Consider the following 12,973-nt stretch of genomic DNA (forward strand, 5'->3'; position numbering starts at 1 on the left):
TATATATATTCATTTATCAATCAAACATGAGTTTAAAAAACATCTAAAGCAGTTGTTTGCCCAAAAAAAAATAAAATAAAAAAATTAAAAAAAACAACAACCTGGAAGGCAAAGGCATAATGAGCTAGCATGCACCACATACTAGCTCATTATTAAATATTTACCTCAGAACGAAGTCCCACAGGGCTGCCCGGTCACCGATGAGGGAGCTGACATGTTCCCTCTGCATTTCTTCCGGGTTCGCAGGTCCGGCACCGTGAGTGGCTGGAGCCACTATGACGTCACTCCCGCACATGCGCATGAAATAAACCTGACCCCCGACCCCCACACACACCCCCGTACACACCCACAGCAGACACTATGGTTTTCTTTTATTAGCTAAGCATTACCCTATCTTGTAGATGCTGAATCTGCAGTTCAGCAATACGCTTGCCATGCTCCTCCTTTAATGCTTCAGTACCCAATGCCTGGGCTTCTTTTTCAGCCTTTATAGATGATATTACATCTCTCTGTTTCAGCAGGTCCAGTTCCTTTTCAGAAAGAATCTTTTCAAGAGAAGCTATTCTTGTGCTCTGATCTCTGACCTGGCTACTTAGGTCATCAATCTGTTGAGTAAATGCTTCTTGCTGTTTTATGGCTTCTTCCTCTTGAATCTGTACAGTTAAAATATGTTGCAGCATTAAAAGCATTGTCATGAAATTACATTTAAATTATTACACTATTTGGCCAAAGGTTTGTGGGCACCTGACCATCACGCCTATAAGAGGGTCACTTTTGGTGTCTGTCAGAATTTGTGTCCATCCACTCAAAAGCCCATTTGTAAGGTCAGTTACTGATGTAGGAAGTGAAGACCTGGTTAACAATTGGTATTCTAAATCATGTCAAAGGCATCAAATAGGGTTGAAGTCAGGGCTCTATGCAGGGCACTTAAATTCTTTCAAACCAAACTCAAAAAAACATGTCTTCATGGACCTGGCTTTGTGCACAGGGGCACAAGCATGATGAAACAGAAAATAACCTTCTCCAAGCGGTTGCCATGAGGTTGGAAGCATATGGTTATCTAAAATGTCTTTGTATACAGTAGAATTACCAGTGCCCTTCAATGGAAACACCTGAACTTATTAATATGGAGGGATGTCCACATACATTTGCCCATGTAGTGCAGGTGTCATAGTCAGGTGTCCACAATTATTTAGCCATATAGTGTACATGTTAATAGTAAATCAGTTCAGCAGCGATTTGTTACTTATTTTGTCAATTTTAAAGAACCTTATTTAGCTGTATTATGATGATTTACATTTCTGCACCGGAGGCAGAGTGAAAACAAACAATAATAATATCCAATAAATGCATATACAAATGATGAAAGTTCAGTTGAAGATGTATACAAGTTGAAAAAGAAATGTAGGCACTACACTAAAGGAAAACTATATACACAGACTTGTATCTTACAACAGGTATGATAAACGTGCACCTATGCTGCAATAAAATGATCAGATATTTATTCCTAGCAGCTAGAATAGCTATAGCTCAGTGCTGGCGAAAAGCTACAGTCCCCCTGTAAAGTACAAACTGAATTGGATCTTGAATGATGGTTAGATGTCTAGCATCTTACATAATGCAAATCTGGAGGCCCAAATCCACTGCAATGCTACTGAGTAGCTTTCATTGTTCAGTGTCTGCTGTGGAAATCTGTTTCTTATCTGTCCCTTCTCTCATTTTCACTTTTTCCTTTTTTTTCTTTTAGAGCTGACAGTTATCTTTTGTGCCTGTCCCCCCCAGGAGATGCTTGTTGGCTGAAATAGATGTCCTGGACTCTAGCTTTGGGTTGAGGATACTATTTAATAATTCAGAATTCTCCCAAGCAGGCGGTTGCTGGCCTTCTTGTGATCACACACTGATTTTTTTCAAATATTATTATCATGACTTACTTAAGCTTTTTTATCTTTTCCTATTTATATTACTGAACTATTGCTTTTCGCAAAATCAAAATAAAATCATTGAAACATAAAAATGCTGCAAAAAAAGCATGTTGATCCTGTCAGAAATTAAGCTCACTTCCTGCTGCACAGAAATCCCAGGCAACTTTTTCAACCCTGCCTGAGTTTTCCTCCCCTGGAGAGAAAGTGGAGAGTCCATAAGGGGGAATCTGTTAGCCAGACGAGAAGCATTTTGGATATTCAAATTGAACACTCTCATCCCAAAGGGTTAAATTCTGAGTGGGATGTAACCCATTATTTGAAAATATTAATTTTTTTTTTATTCTCTGTGCTGTTTTGTAGAATAAACTTTGTTGCAGGAAGTGATGTCTTTGGTGTGTGATCAGCTGTTTGATACTATGTGCATATACAGCGCAGGATCAGGCTCCAGGGTTCAGCGCCCAGCATGCCCACAGCAGAAAGAATGAATGGGAGCTTAAGCCCGGTTTCATGTGCGGTGCGAACTGAAGCTCAGGTTTCACTGGGGAGATAAAAATAACTTGTTCAAAGGTTCATCTGCGTTTCAGCTGCGGATCAGAGAGCAGGGAGAGGGGGGAAGAGGGGGAGGTGTAATGAGGAGAAGGAGAAAATCCATGTTCAGAACGCAATGCTTCTGCGAATCAGATGCGTTCCCATAGAAGATACTGGGCTTGTAATTCGCAACGCAATGCCCAGAAAACGCACACGTTTTTTGTGCAATTCACAGTGCGAATGCAACGCACATATGTGAACCAGATGCATTCATATGAATATATTTTAAAATGTCCTGCGAATTGGATGCGTTGTAAGCCGCATCTAATTCGCATAGGTGTGAACCCGGGCTAAAAGTTATGAAGTTGTCAGGGCTGGGCCCAGCCCTTCCTTCCTCTGAGCTGGCCGATCAGCTGTCAGCAAATTGCCAGCTCCTATCTCTCCACAGTGACTCACCTGTTGATGACATCCTGCTCATCAGTCCTGCCTACTTAAAGGGGTTGTAAAGGTTTGTGTTTTTTCACCTTTATGCATCCTATGCATGAAGGTGAAAAAACACCTGGCAGTCACTGACCCCTAGCCCCCCCAATTTACTTACCTGAACCCCTTCATTCAGCTGGCGGGGACGTGCTGTCTCTCTCCATGGGCTTCCAGTTCTTGATTGGATAGATTGATAGCAGCACAGCCATTGGCTCCTGTCCTGCTGTCAATCAAATCAAATGACGCAGGCGACGGGGGCGGGGCGGAGTCCTGCATTCGGCCTCTATGGACGCCGAATGCTGGACTTGGGAGTGCGCCCCCAAGGTAATCCCCAGGGAGAGCGCTTCTCCCAAGGGGTTATCTGATGCAGGGAGGAGCCGCAAGAGAGCTGCCGGGGGACCCCAGAAGAGCAGGTTTGGGGCCACTCTGTGCAAAACGAGCTGCACAGTGGAGGTAAGTATGATATTTTTGTTTATTTAAAAAAAATAAAAAATTATCCTTACAATCACTTTAAGCCGCCCATCCCAGATGATCTCTGCCTTCGCCTTGGTCAGCATCACAGAGACTATCTCCTGCATTCCTGTTGAAGACTTGCTTGGTTGACATTCCTTCTGGCTCCAGATTCTGCTTGCTGTTCCCTTGCGCTGATCTCTGGCTACCTGACTTTCTGGCTTGTCTGACTATCCGTTCCGGTTACCGAACTTTGGCTATGTTTTGACTACGTTTGTTCTATTTACTTTTATTATTAAACAAGTGTGATTTAACTGTACTTCTGTCTCGGTCTGATTCATGGTTTCTGACAGTAGGCGAAGGCCATGAATTCAGAAGATGCAGTCAATCCACTTGTTGGTAATATTTTTCCAGATTGGATTAGCAGGATCAGCGCATAGATCAGTTTGCCATGGTGGTATAAACGCTCCTGAGTCACACGGGTCAACTGGAATCTCCCACTGTGGCTGTTCCGGTACAACCTGCATTGCAGGCCGACCCTGCTGCTGCTCCAGTTTCTGTGCAGGCACCCGCCTCGAGTATTACCTCTAAAAGAGGTATGTCTGGTTCCGCCCTGCTTCCCCAGCGATTTGGGGGTGATTCAGTCCAATGCAGAGGGTTTCTCAACCAGGTTGAAATATACTTTGAGATGCTGCCCCAGGCGTTTCCCACGGACAGAAGCAAAGTAGGTTTTGTGATATCTTTGCTTTCTGAGAGAGCCTTGGCCTGGGCAAACCCTCTATGGGAGACTCAAAAACCTGTTGTCTTGAGTTACCCTGAATTTGTGACTTCTCCTCGAAGGTACCACTGTGCCGGTTCTCATTCTTACTGACCATAAGAATCTCACATTCTTGTTTGAGGCTAAACACCTCTCTCCCACTGGGGCGCGATGGGCTCTTTTCTTGTCAAGTTTCAATTACATCGTCTCATTCTTACCCGGTACTAAGAATGTAAGGGCTGACGCTTTGTCAGGACAATTTTCCTCCACTTCCAAGATGGAGTTGGTTCCGGTTCCTGTAATTCCTCCTGATCATATTCTGGCTACAGTTCGCACCAGTCTCACTTCTCCGTTGGGTGACAAAATTCTTGCTGCTCAGGTACATGCTCCTCCTGAGAAACCTTGTGACCGCTGCTTTGTCCCAGAGAGTCTCTGTACTGCCATGCTCCAGACTTACTATTCTTCCAAGGCTGCTGGCCACCCTGGGAAGAATCAACTCTTTTGGGCCAATTCCCAACAATTCTGGTGGCCAAGTCTATGTGCTGATGTAACCACCTTCATAGCTGCCTGTTCTTTGTGTGCTCAGAGTAAGACTCCACAACACCTTCCAGTGGGCCTCCTACAACTCATACTGTTGGAAGGCAACATGGTTTAAAAATCATATTTTTGGAGTTTCTCTTTCTGGTTGATACCAGGTGACTGGAATGTAACAAGTTGCACATCAAATCTTTGTTGAACAAAAGCTTTGCTTCTGACCAACTGGTGTGATGGAAATCCTTGATTAGCACTCTGCAAGCAAGCTTCAAAGAGAGATGATTGATGAATGTCCTGCTACAGGAAATCAAAGGACCAACAGTCAGTGATGATTACCCGGGTCACATAGCGATGATCCATGGATGAATACTGCCCCTAGAGGCCAATACAGCAGGACAGACAGAAATATAATATATTGAAAGGACTGCCTCTTGGCAATATCTCATTGGACAGGAGGCTCGTGGGGTGTGGTCTGAATGCAGGGTAAAAGTGCACACAGAAGGGAAATCAATCCCTTTTTACTCTTGACTCTTGCCTGATGGTTCTCTGAGCCTCATGGCTCTCTGTTACCATCTTGAGCCCAGCTGATGAGACAATATCTAGAGGACAGCCTTGCGATAAGTATCTTTGATGTTCTTTTGTTATATGCTCTATAATATTTTCCTTTAGTGTTTTCATGTTAACATTTTACTATTTTCTTTGGAAATAAATAAGACGTTGTTTTACTAAGCAGTGTGTTTGTTTTAATAGCTAACCTTATATCATTGTGCTTATCAACAGCATTATCAGAGTTTTAATAGACTAGCTAACTATAGGAATAGACACGTTAATACATATATGCAATAAATAGAGGGAATCCGTAACCACCCTCGGATAATATTTATTTTAGCATTTTATTTCACATACCCAATGGAGAGAGGCCCTGGAGCCACCTGTCTATGGATTTCATTGTGGAGTTACTCAACTCTCAGGGCAACACAGTTATCCTTTTGGTGGTTGACCGGTTCTCAAAAATGTCTCATTGCATTCTACTTAAGAAGTTACCCACGTCTAAGGAACTGGCTTCCATTTTTTCTCGGGAGATCTTTCGCTTACATGGGCTACCCAAGGTGATTGTCTCAGACAGGGGTAGTCAGTTTGTGTCCCGGTTCTGGCGAGCCTTTTGTGCACGGTTGGGAATTCTGTTGCTTGTTTTCTCCTCTGCGTATCACCCGTAGTCTAATGGGGCCGCAGAACGAGGCAATCAGTCCTTGGAGCAATTCCTACGTTGCTATATTTCTGACCATCATAACAACTGGTCAAATTTTACCATGGGTGGAGGTTGCTCACAATAGTGCCTTGAATTCTACTTCCCGATTGTCCCCGTTTATGGCGAACTATGGTTTCCAACCTTCCATGTTGCCTGACTCATTTGTTCCGCAGAGTATTTCTGTGTTAGAGGAGCATCTCCGTGGTCTTCGTTCCACTTGGGCGCAAGTCCAGGAGGCTTTGTTACATGCTAATGATAGGTACAGACTCCATGCTGAAGTTCGCACCTCTTTTTATTGGGCCTTTCCATATACTTCGTAGGATTAACCCAGTGGCTTACGTATTAGACCTTCCTTCTACTATGCGTATCTCAAATGTATTTCATGTCTCCTTATTAAAACCTTTGGTCTGAACCGCTTTACCACCTCAGTGCCATGCTCTCTCCCTGTACAGGTTGAGAACCATGAAGAGAGAGAAGTCCATTGTTGACCCCAGTAGGTTCCGTGGGCGCATACAGTACCTGGTGTATTGGAAAGGGTACGGTCCGGAGGAACTCTCTTGGGTCTCATCTTTGGACATACATGCCCCTGTCCTCCTCTGTGATTTCATAGACATTTTCCCCTCAAGCCTGGTGGTCCTCCGAGGGGGAGGGGTCATTGAGAGGGGTACTGTCAGGGCTGAGCTCAGCCCTTCCTTCCTCTGATCTGGCCACTCAGCTGTCAGCTAATTGCCAGCTCCTATCTCTCCACAGTGACTCACCTGTTGATGATATCCTGCTCGTCAGTCCTGCCTACTTAAGCCGTCCAGCCCAGATGATCTCTGCCTTCACCTTGGTCAACATCACAGAGACTAACTCCTGCATTCCAGTTGAAGACTTGCTTGGTTGACATTCCTTCTGGCTCCAGATCCTGCTTGCTGTTCCCCTACGCTGATCTCTGGCTTCCTGACTTTCTGGCTTGTCTGTCTATCCGTTCCTGTTACCGAACTTTGGCTATGTTTTGACTACGTTTGTTCTATTTACTTTTATTATTAAACAAGTGTGATTTAACTGTACTTCTGTCTCGGTCTGATTCATGGTTTCTGACAGTAGGCGAAGGCCATGAATTCAGAAGATGCAGTCAATCCACTTGTTGGTAATATTTTTCCAGATTGGATTAGCAGGATCACCGCATTGATCAGTTTGCCATGGTGGTATAAACGCTCCTGAGTCACACGGGTCAACTGGAATCTCCCACTGTGGCTGTTCCGGTACAACCTGCATTGCAGGCCGACCCTGCTGCTGCTCCAGTTTCTGTGCAGGCACCCGCCTCGAGTATTACCTCTAAAAGAGGTATGTCTGGTTCCGGCCTGCTTCCCCAGCGATTTGGGGGTGATTCAGTCCAATGCAGAGGGTTTCTCAACCAGGTTGAAATATACTTTGAGATGCTGCCCCAGGCGTTTCCCACGGACAGAAGCAAAGTAGGTTTTGTGATATCTTTGCTTTCTGAGAGAGCCTTGGCCTGGGCAAACCCTCTATGGGAGACTCAAAAACCTGTTGTCTTGAGTTACCCTGAATTTGTGACTTCTCCTCGAAGGTACCACTGTGCCGGTTCTCATTCTTACTGACCATAAGAATCTCACATTCTTGTTTGAGGCTAAACACCTCTCTCCCACTGGGGCGCGATGGGCTCTTTTCTTGTCAAGTTTCAATTACATCGTCTCATTCTTACCCGGTACTAAGAATGTAAGGGCTGACGCTTTGTCAGGACAATTTTACTCCACTTCCAAGATGGAGTTGGTTCCGGTTCCTGTAATTCCTCCTGATCATATTCTGGCTACAGTTCGCACCAGTCACACTTCTCCGTTGGGTGACAAAATTCTTGCTGCTCAGGTACATGCTCCTCCTGAGAAACCTTGTGACCGCTGCTTTGTCCCAGAGAGTCTCCGTACTGCCATGCTCCAGACTTACTATTCTCCCAAGGCTGCTGGCCACCCTGGGAAGAATCAACTCTTTTGGGCCAATTCCCAACAATTCTGGTGGCCAAGTCTATGTGCTGATGTAACCGCCTTCATAGCTGCCTGTTCTTTGTGTGCTCAGAGTAAGACTCCACAACACCTTCCAGTGGGCCTCCTACAACTCATACTGTTGGAAGGCAACATGGTTTAAAAATCATATTTTTGGAGTTTCTCTTTCTGGTTGATACCAGGTGACTGGAATGTAACAAGTTGCACATCAAATCTTTGTTGAACAAAAGCTTTGCTTCTGACCAACTGGTGTGATGGAAATCCTTGATTAGCACTCTGCAAGCAAGCTTCAAAGAGAGATGATTGATGAATGTCCTGCTACAGGAAATCAAAGGACCAACAGTCAATGATGATTACCCGGGTCACATAGCGATGATCCATGGATGAATACTGCCCCTAGAGGCCAATACAGCAGGACAGACAGAAATATAATATATTGAAAGGACTGCCTCTTGGCAATATCTCATTGGACAGGAGGCTCGTGGGGTGTGGTCTGAATGCAGGGTAAAAGTGCACACAGAAGGGAAATCGATCCCTTTTCACTCTTGACTCTTGCCTGATGGTTCTCTGAGCCTCATGGCTCTCTGTTACCATCTTGAGCCCAGCTGATGAGACAATATCTAGAGGACAGCCTTGCAATAAGTATCTTTGATGTTCTTTTGTTATATGCTCTATAATATTTTCCTTTAGTGTTTTCATGTTAACATTTTACTATTTTCTTTGGAAATAAATAAGACGTTGTTTTACTAAGCAGTGTGTTTGTTTTAATAGCTAACCTTATATCATTGTGCTTATCAACAGCATTATCAGAGTTTTAACAGACTAGCTAACTATAGGAATAGACACGTTAATACATATATGCAATAAATAGAGGGAATCCGTAACCACCCTCGGATAATATTTATTTTAGCATTTTATTTCACATACCCAATGGAGAGAGGCCCTGGAGCCACCTGTCTATGGATTTCATTGTGGAGTTACTCAACTCTCAGGACAACACAGTTATCCTTTTGGTGGTTGACCGGTTCTCAAAAATGTCTCATTGCATTCTACTTAAGAAGTTACCCACGTCTAAGGAACTGGCTTCCATTTTTTCTCGGGAGATCCTTCGCTTACATGGGCTACCCAAGGTGATTGTCTCAGACAGGGGTAGTCAGTTTGTGTCCCGGTTCTGGCGAGCCTTTTGTGCACGGTTGGGAATTCTGTTGCTTGTTTTCTCCTCTGCGTATCACCCGTAGTCTAATGGGGCCGCAGAACGAGGTAATCAGTCCATGGAGCAATTCCTACATTGCTATATTTCTGACCATCATAACAACTGGTCAAATTTTACCATGGGTGGAGGTTGCTCACAATAGTGCCTTGAATTCTACTTCCCGATTGTCCCCGTTTATGGCGAACTATGGTTTCCAACCTTCCATGTTGCCTGACTCATTTGTTCCGCAGAGTATTTCTGCGTTAGAGGAGCATCTCTGTGGTCTTCGTTCCACTTGGGCGCAAGTCCAGGAGGCTTTGTTACATGCTAATGATAGGTACAGACTCCATGCTGAAGTTCGCACCTCTTTTTATTGGGCCTTTCCATATACTTCGTAGGATTAACCCAGTGGCTTACGTATTAGACCTTCCTTCTACTATGCGTATCTCAAATGTATTTCATGTCTCCTTATTAAAACCTTTGGTCTGCAACCGCTTTACCACCTCAGTGCCATGCTCTCTCCCTGTACAGGTTGAGAACCATGAAGAGAGAGAAGTCCATTGTTGACCCCAGTAGGTTCCGTGGGCGCATACAGTACCTGGTGCATTGGAAAGGGTACGGTCCGGAGGAACTCTCTTGGGTCTCATCTTTGGACATACATGCCCCTGTCCTCCTCTGTGATTTCATAGACATTTTCCCCTCAAGCCTGGTGGTCCTCTGAGGGGGAGGGGTCATTGAGAGGGGTACTGTCAGGGCTGAGCTCAGCCCTTCCTTCCTCTGATCTGGCCACTCAGCTGTCAGCTAATTGCCAGCTCCTATCTCTCCACAGTGACTCACCTGTTGATGATATCCTGCTCGTCAGTCCTGCCTACTTAAGCCGTCCAGCCCAGATGATCTCTGCCTTCACCTTGGTCAACATCACAGAGACTATCTCCTGCATTCCTGTTGAAGACTTGCTTGGTTGACATTCCTTCTGGCTCCAGATCCTGCTTGCTGTTCCCCTACGCTGATCTCTGGCTTCCTGACTTTCTGGCTTGTCTGTCTATCCGTTCCTGTTACCGAACTTTGGCTATGTTTTGACTACGTTTGTTCTATTTACTTTTATTATTAAACAAGTGTGATTTAATTGTACTTCTGTCTCGGTCTGATTCATGGTTTCTGACAGAAGTTCAGGGCTATCTAAAAAAATGCATACCATCACATATATTGAACAGCCTAAACAAGCCAAACATTGACAAACAGCACTAGCAAAAGTTCAATACCAAAAATGACTACAAAACGAAATCAGTGACCTAGTTTAAAATCTATATGTCACAAGCTTTCCTAAACTCCTAAACACACACATACACACACACTGCCTTCTTCTATAAATGACAGCATTTAACTAACATCAGTTAAAGTATATGTAAACGCTCACCCTGTAAAACAATACATTCAGTTTATAATAGACATGAAAGGCAAAACATTTATATATATATTTAAAAACATAAATACCTTCCCCCCTTTTTATAACTGATGACATACCCTCTGTTTTCAGCTGCATAAAGATTTTTGAGAGCTGGGGGAGGAGAAACAGCAGCTCACTGATCTTCCCAGTGAATGGCTGTGCAGAGAGGGGTGTGTCAGCACAAGTCTGATCATTGCAGGAGAGCAGGCTGAGTTTCATCGGGGATGAGGAGTGTCCCTCAGACAGAGCCTATCCCAGATCTGTGTAAAGAGCCATTAAAAAATGGCTCTTTACCATGTGACCGGCTGCGTCTAATCACAGCCGGTCACATGTACTGTCAACGTGCACAGCGATCACATGCGCACCTAGGGCGCGTGCAGATCGGCAATCGGGGGCGAGGCGTGTCACCCTGACACAGCCCAAACCCGATCGCAGTAAAGAGCCAATGAAATTGGCTCTTTACCATGTCACCGGCTGTGTCCAATCACAGCCGGTCACAGAATGTCAACAAACCGCGGTAACGAGATGTTCTCCTTCTCACACACCAATCGTGTGTGAGGAGATTGCGGTAAAATCTCATTACCGCTTACAGTGCACACCAACACACACTGATTGCCCCCCTTCTAATAAAGAGGACCTGTCGCCACCCATCAAAGTACTTGTCGCCACCCATCAAAGTACCTGTCACCATCCATCAAAGTACCTGTCACAGTCCATATGAGTACCTGAGTACCTGTCACAGTCCATATGAATACCCGAGTACCTGTCACAGTCCATATGAGTACCCAAGTACCTGTCACAGTCCATTTGAGTACCTGTCACAGTTCATCTGAGTACCGAGTACCCGAGTACCTGTCACAGTCCATCTGAGTACCTGTCACAGTCCATCTAAATACCTGTCACAGTTCATCTGAGTAACGAGTACCCGAGTACCTGTCACAGTCCATCTGAGTACCTGTCACAGTTCATCTGAGTATCCAAGTACCTGAGTACCTGTCACAGTTCATCTGAGTACCTGTCACAGTTCATCTGAGTATCAGAGTACCTGAGCACCTGTCACAGCCCATCTGAGTACCTGTCACAGCCCATCTAAGTACCTGAGTACCTGTCACAGTTCATCTGAGTACCTGAGTACCTATCACAGCCCATCTGAGTACCTGTCAAAGCCCATTTGAGTACCTGTCATAGTCCATCTGAGTACCTGTCACAGTCCATCTGAGTACCCGAGTACCAGTCACCAGCCCATCAGGGTACTCAAGTACTTATCTGTAGCCCATCAGAGTACCCGAGTACTTGTCACCAGGCCATCAGATTACCCGAGTACCTGTCACCAGGCCATCAGAGTACCCGAGTACCTGTCACCAGCCCATCAGAGTAACCGAGTACCTGTCACCAGTCCATCAGAGTACCCGAGTACCTATCTGCAGCCCATGCCTCATAGAATATACGTTGGGGTGTTTGCTTTCCAAAATGGAGTCATTTTGTCGGTAATTCCACTGTCCTGGTGCTCAAGGACCTTCAAAAGTGTGATAGGTAGGAATGAAATGAGATGTGTAATTTATGCTCCTAGCACGCCTGAAGGTACTACTTCAATGTTGGGCCTCTGTATGTGGGCTGGCTGTGTAAAAGTCTCACACATGTGGTATCACCATACTTAGGAGGAGTAGCAGAATGTGTTTTGGGGTGTAACTTTTGCTATATACATGCTATGAGTTAGAAATATCTTATAAATTGACAACTTTGTGTAAAAGAAATAGGTTTTGATTTTCTTTCCACATTTTCTGAAGACTTGTGTAAAAAAATTAACAGTTCAAAAGACTCATAATGCTTCATAGACTATACATCGGGGTGTTTGCTTTCCAAAATGGGGTGATTTTTTGGGTAATTCCATTGTCCTGGTGCTCCAGGGCCTTCAAAAATTTAATAGGTCGTTAGGAAATTAGAGGTGTAATTTATGCTCCTAGAACCTCAGATGGTGCTCCCTGCATGTTGGACCTTTCTGTGTGGCCAGGCAGTGTCATATATATGTGGTATCGCCATACTCGGGAGGAGTAGCAGAATGTATTTCGGGGTGTAATTGGAAGTATGCATACGCTGTGTGTGAGAAATAACTTGTTATTATCACAACTGTGAAAAAAAAATTCTTAATTTTCGCAAGAATTGTGGGAAAAAATTACAACTTCAAAAAACTCACAATGCCTCTTACTAAATACCTTTTGACTGTCTGCTTTTCAAAAAGGGGTCATTTGGGGGGGGGGGGGGGGGGATTTGTACTTTCCTGACATTTCAGGGCCTCAAGAAATGAGATAGGCCATCAGTGCATCAGGTGTGATCAATTTTCAATGATTTGCAACATATACAGCCTATAACAAATTAAAGTCAGTTTGATTACTATGAATTTCTGCACTATG

At 44.5% G+C, this 12,973-nt stretch overlaps 1 protein-coding gene across 1 annotated transcript in view; it reads right to left on the bottom strand.

The window, feature by feature from the left end:
* Positions 1-12,973, bottom strand: part of LOC141139271 (uncharacterized) — a 141,930-nt gene that overhangs the window by 32,381 nt on the left and 96,576 nt on the right. Inside the window, exon 16 of the mRNA XM_073625230.1 lies at positions 390-653. Within this exon, the coding sequence (XP_073481331.1) occupies positions 390-653 (264 nt within the window). The remainder of the gene's footprint in view (positions 1-389; positions 654-12,973) is intronic.

Source organism: Aquarana catesbeiana, linkage group LG01 (assembly GCF_042186555.1).
Source record: "Aquarana catesbeiana isolate 2022-GZ linkage group LG01, ASM4218655v1, whole genome shotgun sequence".
NCBI lineage: Eukaryota > Metazoa > Chordata > Amphibia > Anura > Ranidae > Aquarana > Aquarana catesbeiana.